A 19132-nucleotide genomic window follows, 5' to 3' on the forward strand; every position below is an offset into this window, starting at 1 on the left:
TGAAACATAGAGAATCTCATGTATGTCAAAAAAGGCACAGCAAAATATTAATATTGTCATATTTCATATATTTTATTAGCCTGCAATACAGTAAGAAATATTCAAACAGGTATTCTGATTGCATAATCGTTCATGCAATAATCTATATACTCTATTAAATTTGTTTTTTAATGTTTCTAGCTTCATTTCAAATAAAATCACTTGTCTAAATTATTAATATTAATTAATACTGAGATATAGACTCACATTCATAGAGAAAATATTATGACATCTGCATCATCAAAATGCAAAAACTTAAAAACTTAAGGGTTTCTCACTTCAGATGAATATTTCCGTACAGCATGAATGAATGAATCTGAATGCATTAATCAGTTTTAATTCATTGTTGATTTAAGAAATAAAACAGCTCATCTGAAAAACAATGTTGCTTACTAGATTAAGTCTAATCCTGATTCTTAGATTAGACTCATTTAAATCCAGCCTGCTTAAATCACTCTGATTAACAAATCAGCCTTAATACTCAGAGTGAATAGAGAGTATGCATATGTATGTGTGTGTGTTGTGCAGTATTTTACCAATATGTTACAATGATAATTCTGTTTAAATATGCTGCCAATTAATTTAACATGTATGTATGTGTTATATTTCGATTGGTGTGCAGAATACAGTACCTGATCGTGAGTGTGTTACTGTCTCTGCTTTTCTCAGGACAGTGACATCACTGGAAGGATTAAAGGTCAGTGAGGTCAGAGTGTTGAGATCAGTGTCTCTGCTTACATCATAAAATCAGCACAGCTAATTAGAGGCTGTGCTTCTAAGAACCCCGTCAGTGTGTTAAAATGTCCTTCAGTTTGCTCAGTAAAGCTTCATGGATGCTGCAAACAAATCGGTCAGATCCTCTTCAGTGTGAGCTCGAGGAGACAGTTTAGTTACCCGCTCCTGTCAAACATACACAAACAAACTCAATCACTCTGAGATCATTTTAGCACACTATAAAATGTGATACTGATTGGTATAATATTGTAAGCATTGGAGTGTTGCAATTTAAGCTAGGGCTATAGGGCATAAATTTAAAAAAGGGCAAAAAATGCCCATGCACAATTAAACAATGTATTACGGCTGACAAGATTAAAATGAAATGTGAAATTAATGAAAAGTGTCAATTCGCGGAATTACATTTAGATTCGCTCACTGCATCAGTTTGCTTTTATGTACTGTTTTGTGCAGCGTTGAGCCTTGTAACCAATCAAATGCTTTTCTGTTGAACGTAGGAATGCATTGGCCAATCAGAGGCGCTTAGATTAGTCAGCGCTGAAAATGCCGGAGCTGCTGTTGAGTGCGCACGCTCATGAATTGAAACACAGTGCAGATACGATGAAAATAAAAGATGTTTCGTGCCCATACCCAAAATGAAACTAAAAAATGTTATATTGTTTTCTATATCAATATAATATTGCAGCCCTAGTAGCTCTTGTTTTTTACATGTATAATTTAGACACAATTTTAAACAGTCTATTGTTTTGACAACAGTTTAAAATATTAATTAAAGAAATTCGGGAAATTTAAGTATTTAAAAATTAAAGACAACATAGTATGTTTTTATAATAATAAGGTGATTATAAAAATTCCCCTCACAAATGTAAAAAAATGCCCCTGGAAATGAATGGGAAATGTAATTTCTGACCCTGCTGTGAAGCCATTAAAATTAGCATTAATGATTTAGCTTGTACACTGCATTTTAATTTTACTCAATATACTTTAAAGTGGGAGGGACAATAAAAAAATTGTGGAAAAAATAGCTTCTTAAAGGCACAATACGTTAATTTTCGCCATCAAATGGTGCATTTTCAAAACAAACAACGAATCAAAGACGTAGTTTGATGAAGCCGTGATTGAGTGTGGTATCATTACATTATCAATGTAATTCAATGGGACTCTGCAAAACGTCATGTTCATGGATAAGATAAAAAAAAATTAACAATTATTGGAAACATTTGGGAGCTTGACACACATCAGCAAAATATTTAACACTATTCTAGTGATTTTTGGACATTTTAATCAAAAAATCTTACATAATGTGCATTTAATTTTAGCTTTGGTTCACAAAAAGTTGAGATTCTACAAATATTAGATAATCATAGTTATAATAATTATTATAGCTGTTGTATCTTTCTGCTAAACGGTCACTTTAGCTGAGGGAGTTCAGCCCTTTAAATGGTCATATTTCTTGGTGATTAAGCTGCTTGGGTGATTTTTGATGGAGCAGAATTTCATCTTTCAGCAAAAAATGATCTCTGTGGTGTTTTTTAGTACTGCGATGCGACGTGATATGTTGACCTGAGGGATGGTGCCCTTCACCAAAGATGGAATGTCCTCTTTAGTGTAGCCAACTGCAGACAAGCCATCCTCCACTTCCAGGTCATACAGAAACGATCTGAGAGTGTCGGCCAACACGCGACCAGCATCATCCTTTTTGATGTTACTCACATTAGTACCTTATAAAACATATACACCAACATTAACCATGGTCAATTAAATCATACAATGTTTCAAATATAGAATAGTTTACAAAATTACCTACAGAAAATATAGCCAATTATAACATACAATCAATACATACTACAAATTTATGTTTTACACAATTAACATTTAACTTTCCAATACAGCAGTACACATTAATATATTTGTTTAGCAGCTTTTCTGTGACATCTTTATACACTACTATCACATACAGAGTTAATATTTGACCTAGTCTCAGCCTCAGACGTCACGCCCACAGATCGCTGACTGAACAGTCTGAACGTCTGGCTAGCAAGACTATATTTGACCCAGTTTTGAGTTTAGGCTTCAAGGTGTTTTACCTAGTATTTCTGCTGCCTCCAGGTGGCGCTCAGGACACATGTTTGCAGTGAATGCAAAAACAGCAGGTGAAGTAAGAACTACAGAAAGTCCATGAGGCTGAAAGAAAATGGCATAGGGTGAAAAACACTGAGAATCTGCCATGAAGAAAAAACACTGAATTTGAAAAAACTACTTGGAAAGTACTAGTACTAATATTGCTATTATAATACATTAGAGTATATATATTGTGCGATATTGCGTGCATTAGTTTAGACACACACTATCATTCTGAAGTTTGGAGTCAATTTTTATTTTATTTTATTTTTGAAAGTCTCGCCAAAGGTGCATTTATTTGATTAAAAATACTGTAAAAACTAATATCGTACAATTTAATTTCAAATTATTATTATTATTTATTTTTTTTTTTTTACAATTTTAAATAACTTTAAAACAATTCTAATATATTTAAAAATTTAATTCCTGGGAAATAATAAAATTCCTGGGAAGCGAGAACAGAATTTTCAGCAGCCATTACTCCAGTCTGTTACATAATTCTTCAGAAATCTTTCTAATATGCTGATTTGGTGTAAAAAATAAAAAAATCATATTGTTATTTTATTTTATTGTATTGTATGTTATTGTTATGGCAAACATGACATATCTTTCCAGGAATTTCTGATGAACAGAAAGCTCAAAATAATGTTTATTTGAAAGAGAAATCTGTTGTAACCCTTTAAATGTCTTTACTGCTACTGAACCAGTTTATTTTATCCTGACTAAAGAATTCATTAACAAAACTTAAAAACATACTGACCCCGATTTTTTAAAAGGTAGTGTAATACATTTTATATTTACCACTATTGGATGTTCTACATTGTAGCCTTTAGCCCTGTGAGTTTTGACATTCCCAGCAATGGGATACGACATTCCATGACTTGAACAAAGAAAACAAAAAGTCACCAACACATTATCAGATCATTTCCACAAATACATATCAACAGAAAAATAAAACTATTGTAAGGACATAACTGAACATGTGATTTTCCTATTGGAATGAAATTAAAGGTGTTATCATAAAAGCGGCATTAAGGTCGCTATCTTTCAACAAGAGCTGTTGCCTCACAGCAATAAGTTCAGTCCACCTGTGCTGTCTGACGTACACAAATATGGAAAATTACTACAGCGTAGCACTAGTGATTCCATTAGCAGTCTCGTAAGTGTGTTGCGATTTAATGCTGCCAAACTCATTACCAGAATCAACTCTTTTTTGGATGTTAATTTAATGTTAGTTCTATTTAATTACCATAAATGGACTCCTGCATTGCCAAAGCCAATTCCTGCAAACACACTGGCCAGGTGCATGCTGGAGCGAGCCTCCACATCTCCAGCATCACGCACCGCCCTACAACACATGCATCTTCATATTTTAACATTATTACATTTCAATATAATACTTTTAAAATATATTTCAAATATTTTGAGTACCCAGATATTCATTGAACTACAAAACATATGACCTAATTCAGATTTATATACATCTTAAAAGCAGAAACATACCGTTTCAAGTATTTGGCAACGATCTTGAGAGCATGTCTTGCCCAAACATCACTGATTGGATTGCTGCCCTGGTAAGCTGGGCGATTGATGGGATTGGATGGGCAGGGACTCCTTAGGTTATACGGCAATGCAGTGAATGACTCTAATGCATGACTAAAAAGAGAAAGATTTAAACCAAGCAGGATGAATAACATAATTTAAACTTAAATATCAAAAATACACACAACCGAGTGGGGGTTAGTCGTATTTTTTAAAGACACACATTCTTTTATTCAGCAAGGAGGCAACAAATTAATCAAAAGTGACAGTAAAGAAATTTATAGTACATTGTTGCCTTAGTTAGAACATGGTTAATAAATAATGTGAAGACACACCAGAGCACGTCAAAGCCACTGTTAGCTGCCACTCTGGATGGCATGTGAAGAGTATGTAGGGGATCCACCATCCCCAAAGTGGGCTTTAGGGCTCGATTTGCAATACCTGAAAAGACAAACACCCTTTAACCATTATGTCATCTTAAATCTAAACCTATACGGAGAACTGTGATGAAATGTTAATGAGTAAAATGTTTCTGCAAACCGGTTTTGGCCTTCATGTCCTCAAAGTCAAAGATTGCCACTCCTGTGGTTTCACTCCCCGTTCCAGCTGTAGTAGGAACTTACACATACACAGACACCAAAAAATGTGCATTAAAAACATGTATGTATAATGTATCAGCATATGTGCACGACTTTTTAAATGATTAGTCTATAGTCAGTGGTTGTTAATACCGAGAGAGAGACAAAAAGGAAAAATAACATTTTTGTTTGTTTGTCTCTGTACCAGCGATTAGTGGCTTTAGTGAGGCTGTGATGGGTTTTCCTTTTCCGATTGGTGCGTTGACAAAGTCTAGAAATTCTGCCTCTGGATGAGATGCATAGAGATTGGCTGCTTTACAGGTGTCAATCACAGAGCCCCCGCCCACAGCAACATACACATCAAAATGTCCTTTTTTGGCAAAATCAATCGCTGCTTTAAAGCTGTATAGAGAAAAGTTGATTTCACACACTTGTTTTTAATCTGAAATGCTTATATGGACATCAACTAAAACTGACAACAGGGACATTTTCTGTGCACACATTCACCTTTTGTCTGTTGGTTCTACTCGCACATCCTCATAGATCTTGTATTTGACTCTGTGTTTTGTCAGTGACTCCAGCACTGCTGCAACCGGCGGCAGCTGAGACAAGGTCCTATCCGTCATCAGACACACATTACGTGCTCCCAAATTCAGCAAATCCTGATTATATCAGCCAAAACAGAAAATTTCACAACTAATGACCGACAACTCCAAAGCTAAACTGAAATCAACTGAACAGGGATTTTTATGCAATATAAAGAGCAATAACAGTCTACTTAATCAGTTCAGTGCCTGCAAACTGGTGCACTTACAAAAACATAAACAACATTAGGGAGTAAATGATGATACAATTTTATTTTCAGATTAAATATTCCTTTACCATGCCAATTTCTCTGGTAACTCCTGCTCCATATCTGATATTCGAACAAGCCATCTGAAACAGAACAACAAAAATGAAATGGATAGCCACATTAATAATGAGATTTTAAATTATCAAAGTATAAAGATCTTTGATGTTATGATGTAATACCCAGATAATAAGACTCACAATTATACTGATTTACTAACTGACTAACATTGATTAAGAGAAAAGTGTTTCACTATAAATAACTGTACTATAAATAAAATATTTAACACTACTTCAAGTGATGAAACTATCTTTCACAGTGCATAACTATCAAATAATAAATGCATGTATGTTGTGCACTTACTTCAAATGCATAATCTGTTTTCCGTTCACACATATGAGCCTCACCTGTAGAAACTATACACACAAAACACACTCACACTAACTATTCATGACACGTCATCAATAGGCCATATTGGAAGCACTGAGTGTAAACAAAGCCACTGAACCAAGTGAAACGTGCTTATTTTGCTGATTACTACTGCTGAAAATGGTCAAGTATTGTCATATTTTGGGCTGTACTAATCGGTGAGACCGGGAAACATTTGGAGTATTATAGACTGCCAAAAGTTATAACAAATCAAGAAGAAGAGTGCAAAAAACTGTCTAAGGTGTTTGTGGTTGGCCAAACTGAACCAGGACTTCCAGGGCAAGAATCTTGACAACATTCATGTTTGTTTTTATCGTTTCTGGTCAGGTAGGTGTAATATCTTTATTAATACTGTTCGCATGTATCTTTACCTATTAACTTTAGTTTGTCAAAATATTACGCTCTTTCCTGCTTACTAAGTCCTTCTCTATATGATTCAGCAGCTTCCACACATTTTTTCTGTGGTTTAGACAGCATAAATTAGCAGAACAACATATTCAGTGGTACATTAACCGTGCAATACATACTTTTGTACATCTGAGAAAAATCACAGAAATATTTTACCTCGGTTGTAAGTGTGTGAATACGCTTGCGAATGAGCTGGGCATCTGCACCTACAAAAAATGCATTCAGTAGTTATAATTTCATATTATTCTGTGAAAAACAAAAGAGAGATGTTTGGCAGGTTAAATCAGTCACCACTCTTAAACAATAAGCAATAAATTTAAATGGAGACTGAGGCTGTCATTCTGCTTGTTATGTTATTTTCTGCTCCACATAAGAAAGAGAGTCATCCAGGTTTGGAATAACACACGGGTGAGTACAATATGTCAGAATTTATTTTGGTGAACTGTCTCTTTAAGGGTCTGTTTACAACTCCAAGGGCACTGAGAAGAGTCTACTTGCATAACCCATACACAGAGAAATCTGAAACTGCACTCATTAAAACTGACACACTTTAATACTTTGACGGTGTAAAGTGAACGATTCAAACTTACGCCGCGCTCGCAAGCTGACGCATCAGATGAGCGACTCTCTCACCGCCTGCCATGATTTCTGCTCGCGCCCGCTACTGCGCGCCTCCGCGCACTTACAGTTCGCACTGTGTCCGTCCGCCACCTGCTGACAGGTATGCGCTCATGACTGAGGCGGAAACGTGACTGTTTATGCAGGTGAACGACTGAAATAGAAATGTCTGTTTATATGTAACTATATGACCGGGACTTTTACTCACACGTTTATTTTTAACTGCAAGTTTCTATAGCGATAGGCCTTTTTTTTTTAGCAGAACAAAAAAAGTCAAAGTCTTCCTTTATTGTATTCACCTTATGTTTCCGTAAGAGTGGACAATTTTTGTAAATTTTATGGGTCCGGCTTCCGGTCTCATCCGTCTTCATCTATTTTTAGCTGTACAAAACAGCTCGTTTTGCTGGTCTTACAATATTATTTTAGTGTATTATCTTAAAGGAGTTTTCCAGATCAAAAATTTACAGATATTCACCCCATTCAAGATGTTCATGTCTTTCTTTCTTCAGTTGTAAAGAAATGTTTTTTGAGGAAAACTTTTCAGGATTTCTCTCCATATATGTTGGACTTCATATGGTGCCTGCGAGTTTGAACTTCCAAAATGCAGCTTCAAAGAGCTCTAAACGATCCGGTTCTAGCAAAGTTTCCGGTTCTAGGTTATTTTCAAAAAAAAAAAAAAATTTTTATAAACTTAACCTCAAATGCTCATCTTGTCTAGCTCTGCATGAACTCTGTGTATTCCAGTTCGAGACAGTTGGGGTGGGTCAAAAAACTCCCATCTCATTGTCTTCTCCAACTTCAAAATCGTCCTACATCGCTATTTTAACTTTTTTGTAAAGGGCGTTTGATCTTCTTTTTTTCACATTCACTTTGTAAACACTACGTCAGTACTTCTGCAGCGACGTAGGACAATTTTGAAGTTTGAGGAGAAAATGAGATGAAAGTTTTTCGACATACCCTAACTGTGTTGAACTGGAATACAATACAAAGAGTTCATGTGTATATATATATATGGCTGAAAACTGTATCACGATATCGGCGTTTCATATCGGTCGATATCGATAATTATTGATATTTTTTATGACCCATTTAAAATAAGGAACAGGAGAAAAATATATTACATTTCAACATTTTTATTTTAAACTTAACCTTCCTCTGATCATATACCCCCCCCAGGTATTAAGACAGAAATGTCAACAACCATGGAAAACTAATAATTAAAAATTATTAAAAATAAAAATAATTAAAATGTAAACATAATTCTAAAGTCACAATGAACACTTAACAATTATCTATTAACATTTAAGGTGCAAAATGAAAGAAAATGTAAGAAATGCTTAATAAAGTGTAATAAAATAGTGCAGTGTTAAATATAAACAGAGAAATATGCCACTGCCTCCGTTTTATCTTTGTACCATTTAGATTCTTTATCATAAGGCACTGATGCAGAGTACCTCTCCATGGTGGTCTGCTGCTTGTGTTCAGGGATCGAAATTAACTTTTTTACTTGGTAGCACTGGTGCTCCCAACTTCAAATAGTTAGGAGCACCAAAACTAAATTTAGGAGCACTAAATGAATATTAAGGTTGCATTAAATACAACTACACAACCTATAGCCTACAGCCTAGATATGTTATGTAGTCTAATTTGCGCACATTGCGGAGTCGCTCTCTAAACGTGGGGTATTAAAACTGCTTTTGAATGCGCGCGCGCGTTTTACTTTCGGTTTCGTTTTAACGATGGCGCGAAACTCTCGGCGGTGCTGAGTGTCCATTCTACAATACAAGATATTAATTTAATAATTTTGTCACTCCCACGTTGCTAGGTTATAGAGTGAGTGCCTTTGTTAATGCAACCAAGCTTGCTTCGCAACCTCTGTTTTCTTCCGACGAAGAATAAAAAATATCGAACGTTTTATAGAACACATTTTTATTGATATCGAACACGTGTCTATCGCGATACATATCGTTATCGTTTTATCGCCCAGGCCTATATATATATATATATATATATATATATAATTAGCATTTAGCTACAAGAACTTGGTGTACTTCTAGAACTTGGTACTTCCGCTTACTTCCATGTTGAAGAACAAGGTGGATAGTTACCAGTGTGGTTTTATTGCATTCACTTGTTCATCCAACAGCTACAGAGCCACAAAAAAAAGAAAAAAAATTAAATTAAATTAAAAATTGTTTGTTTATACCACAAGTCATGAAATGATGCATAAAGTATGTCCCTGCCGTGTTATCACAGTGTGCTGACAGTGTTTTACTCAAGTCATAATTAATTAATGGCGTTGTGTTGAACAGCTCAGTGTGAAGCAGCTGTTTGTGTTAATTGATTTTAACAGAACACTTTTTCTAACAGCTGACCCACTTTAACATAATTATTTAAACTGTCAGTAATTATACCAGAATAATGTAACAGAAACCATTAGAAACACAAACACTTTTTTATACAAATAAGAGCAACTAATTGTTTATTTTCCAGAGAAGTTAGTTGGATGTTCACCTAACATTTTTTAAATATTACTTGTTTCAGAATGTTTAGAGAACATTCAAATCTAACATTCCCATAATGTTTGCAAAATAACAAAAGTACTGTTCCCTTATCATTTAAATGAATAAATAAATTATATCATTAAATTTAAATTTTACAATTATTATTAAATTATGTGCCCCTGGACCACAAAACCATAAGGGTCAGTTTTTAAAAATTAAGATTTATACATCATCTGAAAGCTGAATAAATAAGCTTTCCTTTAATGTATGGTTGTTAGGATAGGACAATATTTGACCGAGATACAACTATTTGAAAATTTGGAATCTGAGGGTGCAAAAAAACAAAATACTAAGAAAATCGCATTTAATTTTTTTCAAATGAAGTTCTTAGCAATGCATATTTCTGATCAAAAATTAAACTTTTTTTCAAGTGAGTCGGAGAGAGAGAGGAGGGGTGGAATTGGAAAGCTCCACAAGGCGGGATTCGAACTTGGGACACCCCAGGTGCAACAGGACCATATGCCCACAAGGCTATTGGTGCCAACAAAAATGTTTGATATATTTATGGCAGAAAAAATAAAAAAATTTCATGGAACATGATCTTTAATTAATATCCTAATGAATTCTGGCATAAAAGAAAAAATTATAATTTTGACCCCATACAATGTAGTTTTGGCTATTGCTACAAATATACCCAGTCCAGGGTCACATTTGACTGACATTCTACTAAAAGAAAAACAACCTGTTCATAAGGCACAAACAAGTGACTCAGTATGGTCCCTTCTCAGCAAGAAAAGTCCCTGTTTAGTCACCACTGGGCAGTTTGTGCTCCAGCTTTCCCAGGACAGGCAATTTGGAAAATGGATGACTGCATTTTGTTCATGCTGTTGATTATTTTAATAGGGTAATATGTAAACCAGCTGATCCCGCGTGGGAGGCCCTTTGACCCCGTACCCTGGACTGTGCCAACGTTTTGAACAAGTGGAGATGCGCTGCTCTCCCTCGGCGCGTCAGTGCGTCATCAGCAGAGTCTCTCAATTACCGGCGGTTGAATCAGATTCATTAACACGAATTAAGAAAGTCCCAGTTAATTCAGAGGAGACCGACTCTCGATTAAATCTACAGCGTGAACTAAACACACGACGGAATGCAAGAGCATTTTCATTTTGGATTTACTCGAACCGCAGCCAATTATTCCATGACTCATTCTGGTGATTCTGTCATCTCAGAAAGATGATGCTCTTCGCCTCATATAAATAAACCCACCAATGCTCGAGCTGCACCGACAACTGACCCTCACAAACAAGGTAATTTCCAGAGGACACCAAACTGAGGTAAGCATGAACTCATCACATTCCTTTCACGAAATGACATAAAGGTTAACCTGTTCGTATGCTAAATGAGTATGTGTTACATTTTAGGTAACTGAAATAATTGTTTCTAATGAAAATCTGAGACCACATTAAAATCTTTGCCATTGGTTTTGCTCACATTTGTGGAATCTCAGCTAAAGAGCTGCTGTTATTAAAGACATACACTAAATTCCAAATACATTAACAGTATTTACACTGATTTGTAATGAAAAGCTTTATATTAAATTAGAAAAAAAGTGAATTAGTAGAAGCTAACAGTTTTCTAGATTTTCTCAGATTTTTGGAACCCATATGGGCCTATAAAAGCAGCCTAGCTATTAAAGTACTAAAGTAGCCTATAAAAGAATAGTTTGTCATTTATATAAAAAAAAAGTTTTCAAGTCCTGGACACATTTTATCGCCTATTGCGTTTATTCAGATAACCGGGAGTTTCTCTCAATGAAGCTGCACGTGTTACTCGCTGCTGTGTCTCTTGGTGTCTTCATCTCACTTTCTGGATCCGCTCCCGGACACACGAACACGCAGCTGCCGGTTCTGATGCGCTTAGGAGAGGAATACTTCATCAGGCTGGATAACGCCGTTCACAATCTGCGCGCACAAGACCGGAGATCACCGTCACGCACCGAGGCGCTTCAGCTGCAGCTCACGAAGCGGCTGTTAGGAGGTAAGCTCGGTAGTGTCGGTAACGGGATCATGACCAAACTCGAGGAGCGGAAGCGCCGGTCCGAGGATCCGCCAATTTCGCTGGATCTGACTTTTCACCTGTTGCGCGAAGTGCTGCAGATGGCGAAAGCCGAACAACTGGCTCAGCGGGCGAGCAACAACCGGAAGATTATGGACGATTTAGGAAAATAATCCATGACTTACACAAACACATGTATAACGTATTAAAATATGTTTTTATGCTCATTTCTAAAGTGACATTTTTAGAGTTTACCCTTCTGAATACTTTGTGTTTAGAGTCTTTTTATTCTTCATCTTTCTTTTAATGTATTAATCCTGAAACAGGCACATCCTCAGTATTAACATATGAAAGACAAGATTTATACACATATTCATAATCCTTTATTTTGTATTTTAGTCAGCTACTTCAGAAAATATTAATTAATTTTTACCAGCTGCGGTGGTGTTTTTTTTTTTTTTTTTTTTTTTTTTTTCCAAATTCCTACCTTGCTGTTAAATGCATATTTATTACTGTCGAAGTTACAAAATATTAGTTCAGTAGGCTTTTCTGGAACGTCACTGTGATGTTGCAGGTTTGCTCATTTAGTCTGGTATTATTTTGGCATGTTTAACCAGGAAAAAGAGAAAACGTGGCGCGGTCCATCCTCAGACGTCTGGCTGGGACTGCCGGTTCCCTAAATGTAAGGAAAAGAAGAAGAAAGTGATATGGAGAGAGATACCAATGGTTGAACAGATAAATGGAAACAGTAAGACAGAAAAAAGGGGGTTTTAAAAGTATAGCATTTATATGTGGTCATGAAATAGTTTTGAAATTACTGAAAGGGCAGGTCAGAGTTTGACATTTAGGCATTATGTGACTGTCACTCATAATTTAGGATTATTCTGATTTTGTCTTCACAGCTCTTTTGGGACAAAAACTTAAAGCCTTTTTACTATCAGCGTAGATTCTGAAGCTACCAGCATATTCTTCATGTTTAAATCCAATTTTAATGATGGACAGTATTTGCAATTTTGTTTAGCTGTATTTCTGAGGACACTTTCAGTTATTACAGTCTTTCTGGTTTCTGATTATATAAGTAACTGAATACACCAAAGCAAATATGAGAATGATATTGTGACATTCATGAAATCTCTTTGTGGCCAATAGACATGAATCAATGTTCAAATTTTTTAATTTGAATGAATTTTAGAAATGATTGCATGGAGTTGCTTTTTTGTCTCAATCTGTCTTTAGTTTAGAGAAACTGGGTCACATTATAAATAAATAAATAACATAGGTAACACTTTACAATAAGGTTAATTAGTTAACATTAATTAACTACATTAGTTAGGATGAACAAAGAAAGAACAACACGTGTACAGCTTTTTTCAATCTTAGTTGTTAATTTGTGTTAATGTTAATTTTAGCATTTACTAACTAATGCATTATTAAAGTTAAAAGTTGTGTTTGTTAACATTAGTTAATCCACTATGAACATGAACGAACAATGAATGACTGTATTTTTGTAAACTAACATTAACAAAGACTAATAAACAGTGTAATAAATGTATTGTTCATTGTTGGTTCATGTTAATACATTAACTAATATTAACAGATGACACCTTATTGTAAAGTGTTACCAAAACTATGTAAAAGTTGGTAATGCTACAAAAGTAAAATCTTTAAATGTGGGAGAGATTTCATGAATGTGCTACATATGACATTTCAACATGTTGAATTTAGCAAGAAAACTGCAGTAGAAAAATATAATTTTGCAATATAATTCACTAATTCATCAACGTATGGTCTACTTTGTTTTAACTTTACTAGTTTCAAATCCCATAATATAAAAAAAGGAAAAATAAACTACAGAAGTTCCATATTTTGGTGTCAGTGGTTATGTACCGTCTGATTTTTTAAAAAAAAATTAAGCATGAAGTTCCACCACCAACTCACTAGGATGTAACCAGATCATACCAAAATGCAGGAATGAGATGATACGAATTAGCCACCAACACCAATTCAACAAATCATAAAAGAGTTATAAACTGCCATGAGAGGTCAGCAAAACATAAGATGATCCCAACACAGCTTCCACTTTTCATGATTGATCACTGACCAAAAATTGTATTAAATACGGATGAGAGTAAGGGATACAGAATCTTACCTGGGCAGGTGCATCTGTGGAAGAGTTGGGACTGGTGTCTGGAGTTGGTGTAAATAAGGGTGTGTTCTCTGTCGGGCTGGTGTTCACTGATTGGCTGGGTTTTGATGACATCTGGGAGGAGTCAGATGTTATTGGTGGAGAGGTTGGTACAGGGGTTTGTCTCTGCTGGGCCGAGATGGGTGTAGCCCCTGAAGCTGCCATGGGTGGAGAGTTCGGTACAGGGGTTTGCCTCTGCTGGGCTGGGACAGGCGTAGCCCCTGAAGATGTTTGAGTTTCTGGACTAACAGTACTTGCTAATTCTTCCTCATCGTCATCATCATCTTCATCATCTTCAATAACACAGAGAAAGATCTTATATATAGGAACAGAATAAAAAAAACAGACAACCCTATGTTAAGATTAGAGTTAGTTTACCCTTGGTAAAATCTATGCTGAGTATTGCTCTTCGTTCAGGGCTGAAGTTTGCAGTAAAATGATCCATATTTTCATATCCACGTTCCACCTTTTCTAAATGAGACACATTCCTGCCTTCTGCTATCCTGACATGAAAAAGACAGAATGAGTGATGGCATAAAAGAGCAGTGTCTACAAGTTTTTTTAAAAAAAAGTTATAATCAGTAAAATTATTTGAATCTTACTTTTGTAGTAGAGGCTTCGTGTTCTGTTAGAGAGACATGTAGATTAAAAACTTTATATTCCATTCCTTAGAATTTTTTTTCTAATAGATAATATATTGTTTTACTGTTTTTGTTGAAGAAAAGCATGCAAGACAATAGTAAAGAATTTGGCAGACCTGCAGGAAGATGGCCATCTCAGATTCCTCCATCGTCTGAATTCCTGTCTCCACTAGTTTGGCTGTGTTATCCAGGTGCTCTCTGTATCTGGGGGAGAAATTATAGAAATTAATTATTTTATTTGGTAAGGATGCTTTAAATTGATCAACGATAAAGACATTTATAATGTTACAAAAGATTCTATTTCAGATAAATGCTGTCTATTCAACAACGAAACCTGAAAAAATTCTACTCAGCTGTTTTCAACAATAATGATAATAATAAATGTTTTTTTGAGCAGCAAATCCGAATATTAGATTGATTTCTGAAGGATCATGTGACTGGAGTAATGATGTTAAAAATTCAGCTTTGAAATCACAGGAATAAATTTCATTTTAAAATATATTCAAATAGAAAATAGTTATTTTAAAAAGTACAAATATTTCAAACTGTTACTGTTTTTGCTGCACTGTGGATCAAATAAATGCAGGCTTGGTGAGCAGAAGAGACTTTAAAAACCATCAGACAAATATTGTAGAACTACTTTTTTTATTTTTGTGTGCATGTACTTGAGCTGTAGGCCACCGATGTAGTCAAGTTTCTCCTGCTGTTCTGCAGTGATCTTCAGTGTGAGTTCTCCTCTGCGCTCTTCCAAAAGAGCGTACAGACGATCAAACCACTCACATACACGAGACTTCTGCCTACGACCATTCTCCTACACACAAACACATATGCACTGACATCATTACTAGGACCATAATGTAAGAGAGAACTGAAAGTTATGATGACATGGTCAATGGAAAAAAAAAAAAAAGAGTCATTGCTACTGATAACACACAAACACACATACTGACCTCCACAGATCTGCAGCTTTCCTCTAGCTGACTGATGATGCCCTGAATTCTGTCATTGTTTCCAACCAACACAGCAACACCATCAGACAACTCGGTCTGCACATACGATCACATAAATATAAGCTGATCAATCATTAAATTAAAGATTAAATACAGTGGGAGAGGAAAGCAAAAAGATTTAAAGCAGTCTTACTTTCTGGGTCTCGTAGACAGATTTGAGTGGCGCAACCTCACAGGACTGATGACTCCCAAAGACTTTACATAGCGAACAAGTGGGAACAGAGCAGGTCACACAGTATATATTAATCTTCTCATCCTGATGCTCCTCACACATCAACACATCGTTCTTCAGTTCTGGTTCAGGCTTACTGCTGCTCACAGAGAATTAAAGAGATTTTACTTAAACTGCTTTTATTTACACATACTAGTGCATAAAATGTATGTACACTAAGTGTCAAAAGTTTTTAAACAGTAAGATTTTTTAATGTTTCTTAAAGAAGTCTCTTCTGCTCACCAAGCATGTATTTATTTGATCCAAAGTACAGCAAAAACAGTACAATTTTGAAATATTTTTACTATTTAAAATAACCGTTTTCTATTTGAATGCATTTTAAAATGTAATTCATTCCTGTGATTTCAAAGCTGAATTTTAACATTATAAATGTCTTTATAATAACTTTTGATCAATTTAAAGCATCTTTGCTAAATAAAAGTATTAATTTTTATAATTTCTTTCTTCCCCCAAAATAAAATATACATATATTTTAAAATATATAAAAACAGATATATTTTACAATATTACTGTTTTTGATGTATTTTGGATCAAATAATGCAGGCTTGGTGAGCAAAAAACACTAAAATCAAAAACCTTTGAATGGTACTATAAGTATATAGAGTATAGAATATGAATCTTATGAATAAAAACAATGAATGTTCATGTTGATGTGATTCCAAATGTGTGTGTGTGTGTGTATGTGTTAGAGCAACTGATAAACACAGAAAGTGTGTCTGAAATAGCTCCTGTCACATTGGCCTACTTATAAATATAGCCCAACACACACACACTGACCACGTGTTAGAACAGAATAGAATAGAAAAGAATAGAATAGAATAGGAGGAAAGTCCGGGTTGCAACAGGATTCCCAACAATATTACAGCATAAATGACTGAAGAAGAGGAAATGAAGCTGGCAGTCTTAGTTAGTGGAATAGTACCTGCTGGATTCCTGTTTGTACATATCTATGATGTTCTCCACCAGCAGGTTCCTCTGCAGGCCATACACCCCATGCCTATCCAGAACCACTTCATGCCTACAGGATGGGCAGCGGAACCGGCCGCCAGAGCCCAGTGAAGAACCTCCTCGTGTGGGCAAGTAGGGGTTTGAGGCCTGAAACACACACAAATACTGTGGATATTTTTATGACTCTTTAAACTTTTATTCCTTTTCTTTTCGTAACGCTTATTCCTGAATAAAATTTGCCCTGCAATCTTATGTGTAGTTATTAAAATTTATAGATTAGGTCAGTGAAGAGAACAAAACCACCTATTACCCCCATAACTTGACCAACTTCTCCAGTTGTACACACACAATAATTTGTCATCATTATACAGCAGTACAGTTGCTGCTTTTACAATCCCCACTGGAAAATGAAGCTTAAACTGGTACTTTTGGAACAGGTTAGGGAGCATTAGCTAATCTAATCTGGTTACTAGGTGTTCCAAGACATTCCACCCACTAGAGAATCCTGAAACAGTAATATACTAACTTTTCACACCAGCCTCTCAAGATGTTTATTTGGTGTTATAAAACCATAAAATAGTTTTGTGAGTTTTGTATTGGCGGTACCTGAAAGATGTCATTGGCACATTTGCGGCAGAGGTTGTGCTGGCACGGTAAAATCACCACCGGCTTGGTAAAGATCTCAAGGCAAATAGGGCATATCAGCTGCCTCTCCAAACTCTCCATGGTCTCACGCGTTCTAGGGCCCCAATAATCCAAACCTACGCTCATCACGCGGAGCGGGCGCGTTTGGTGAACACACTCTGGTGTGTGCTGGTCTGTTTATTTTTATTTTCTTACAAAAGAAATGCCGTTGTAATGCTGTCTCCCCGTGTGGGACGCGTACAAAACGCTTCGTCACCTTCCTCCACGTTCTCGTGTAGTGTCTGGTCTGTTTTTAGAATGGGTTCGTCAAGGTTGCCATGATTACGTGACCATATATGAAAATGGCACCGGACAGCTGTCTGCCCCGCACCACGAGCTTCGGCCCGGAATCACACACACCCCCCCTAGAAACCACCCCACACCTCCAGTCATTCAGACCAGTCATCTTTTCACATACAAGCTTAATAAGATGATTTTCTTGTTCAGTTAAAGTCCAGTTGTGGTATGGTGTAAAGGAGATGCCTTGCACTTCCATTTTTATTTTTATTCTAATGGTCTCAGAAATGTTTGATTTAAAAGCTTTACAAGACAAATATTCATTTATGTAGAAAAAACAACATTGTTCTTTGTTTAAAATGTTTTACAGGTTTAGACAACCTACTAAGACACTGACATTAAAAATGTGTTAGAGCGCCATCTAGTTGCTCAGTATTGCTTTGTATCACAGTTGCTGAACTTCTGGACCTTTATTTTATTTTATTTTATTTTTTTATTATGAACAGTTTCCAGATAATGGACGAGGTGTGTCTTACATACAGACGCAACTGTATTGCACACGTCTCTCTTAACACAAAACCAGGAAACCAGGGAATAAAACAGTTCTCTGTTTATTTGTCTACACAGTGTAAAATGGCAGAATCAAGTGTTTCTTGGGCTCAGGATGAGTTCAGGTGTTCAATCTGTCTGAATCTACTGAAGGATCCAGTGACCCTTACCTGTGGACACAGTTACTGTATGAGCTGTATTACAGGCTGCTGGAATCAGGATGATCAGAAGGGAGTCTACAGCTGCCCTCAGTGCAGACAGACCTTCACTCCAAGACCTGTTTTAGGTAAAAACACCATGCTGGCTCAAGTGGTGGAGAAACTCAAGACCAAACTACAAGCTGCTCGTCCTGCTCAATGTTATGCTGAACCTGGAGATGTGGAGTGTGACGTCTGTACTGGGAAAAAATATAAAGCCATCAAGTCCTGTCTGGTGTGTCTGGAATCTTATTGTCAGACTCATTTTGAACGTCATGAAGAATTTTGCTCTGGCAAACAACACAAAGTGACAGATGCCATTGGAGAATTAAAAGAGATGATCTGCCCTCAACATGAAAAACTGAAGGAGATTTTCTGTCGTACTGACCAGTGCTGTATATGTTATATGTGTATGGTAGATAGATAGGTGGCTAAAATCCACCTAACTATAACGGAGGACTGAGTTTCCACACGATATTTCTCTGGTCTTACAGAAAGACTCGGAAGAGACCCAGAGAAAATTCCAGCAGAGAATCCAGGAGAGACAGAAGGAGCTTGATGAGCTGAGAA

The 19132-nt window shown here is 36.0% G+C and overlaps 4 protein-coding genes across 5 annotated transcripts in view; 2 read left to right on the top strand and 2 right to left on the bottom strand.

Annotated features, from left to right (window-relative positions):
• Window positions 1-51: 51 nt before the first annotated feature.
• On the bottom strand, window positions 52-7422 carry adhfe1 (alcohol dehydrogenase iron containing 1). The gene is made up of 14 exons (XM_051133374.1): window positions 7293-7422; window positions 6859-6908; window positions 6229-6281; window positions 5898-5951; window positions 5523-5677; window positions 5221-5417; window positions 4978-5055; window positions 4773-4878; window positions 4399-4551; window positions 4145-4243; window positions 3697-3775; window positions 2862-2958; window positions 2338-2495; window positions 52-939 (listed from the first exon to the last, which is right to left on the bottom strand). The coding sequence occupies exons 1-14, from the start codon at window positions 7343-7345 to the stop codon at window positions 856-858; spliced, it is 1416 nt and encodes a 471-aa protein (XP_050989331.1). The 5' UTR covers window positions 7346-7422; the 3' UTR covers window positions 52-855.
• A 3463-nt stretch (window positions 7423-10885) lies between these two features.
• Window positions 10886-12106, top strand: LOC127152408 (corticoliberin-1). Its single transcript, XM_051093052.1, has 2 exons — window positions 10886-11158; window positions 11616-12106. The coding sequence occupies exon 2, from the start codon at window positions 11636-11638 to the stop codon at window positions 12050-12052; it is 417 nt and encodes a 138-aa protein (XP_050949009.1). The 5' UTR covers window positions 10886-11158; window positions 11616-11635; the 3' UTR covers window positions 12053-12106.
• A 307-nt stretch (window positions 12107-12413) lies between these two features.
• trim55a (tripartite motif containing 55a) lies at window positions 12414-17884 on the bottom strand. The gene is made up of 10 exons (XM_051092919.1): window positions 17502-17884; window positions 16870-17042; window positions 15849-16026; window positions 15656-15751; window positions 15371-15516; window positions 14822-14909; window positions 14667-14689; window positions 14443-14567; window positions 14029-14357; window positions 12414-12555 (listed from the first exon to the last, which is right to left on the bottom strand). The coding sequence occupies exons 1-10, from the start codon at window positions 17664-17666 to the stop codon at window positions 12475-12477; spliced, it is 1404 nt and encodes a 467-aa protein (XP_050948876.1). The 5' UTR covers window positions 17667-17884; the 3' UTR covers window positions 12414-12474.
• Window positions 17885-18449: 565 nt separating this feature from the next.
• Window positions 18450-19132, top strand: part of LOC127152257 (E3 ubiquitin/ISG15 ligase TRIM25) — a 13725-nt gene continuing 13042 nt past the window's right edge. The window contains exon 1 of one of the 2 annotated variants that reach the window (XM_051092838.1): window positions 18450-18915. In XM_051092838.1, coding sequence (XP_050948795.1) covers window positions 18450-18915 — 466 coding nt within the window. The remainder of the gene's footprint in view (window positions 18916-19132) is intronic. The other variant, XM_051092832.1, reaches the window with a different exon arrangement.

The sequence above is a fragment of the Labeo rohita genome, chromosome 2 (assembly GCF_022985175.1).
Source record: "Labeo rohita strain BAU-BD-2019 chromosome 2, IGBB_LRoh.1.0, whole genome shotgun sequence".
Taxonomy (NCBI): domain Eukaryota; kingdom Metazoa; phylum Chordata; class Actinopteri; order Cypriniformes; family Cyprinidae; genus Labeo; species Labeo rohita.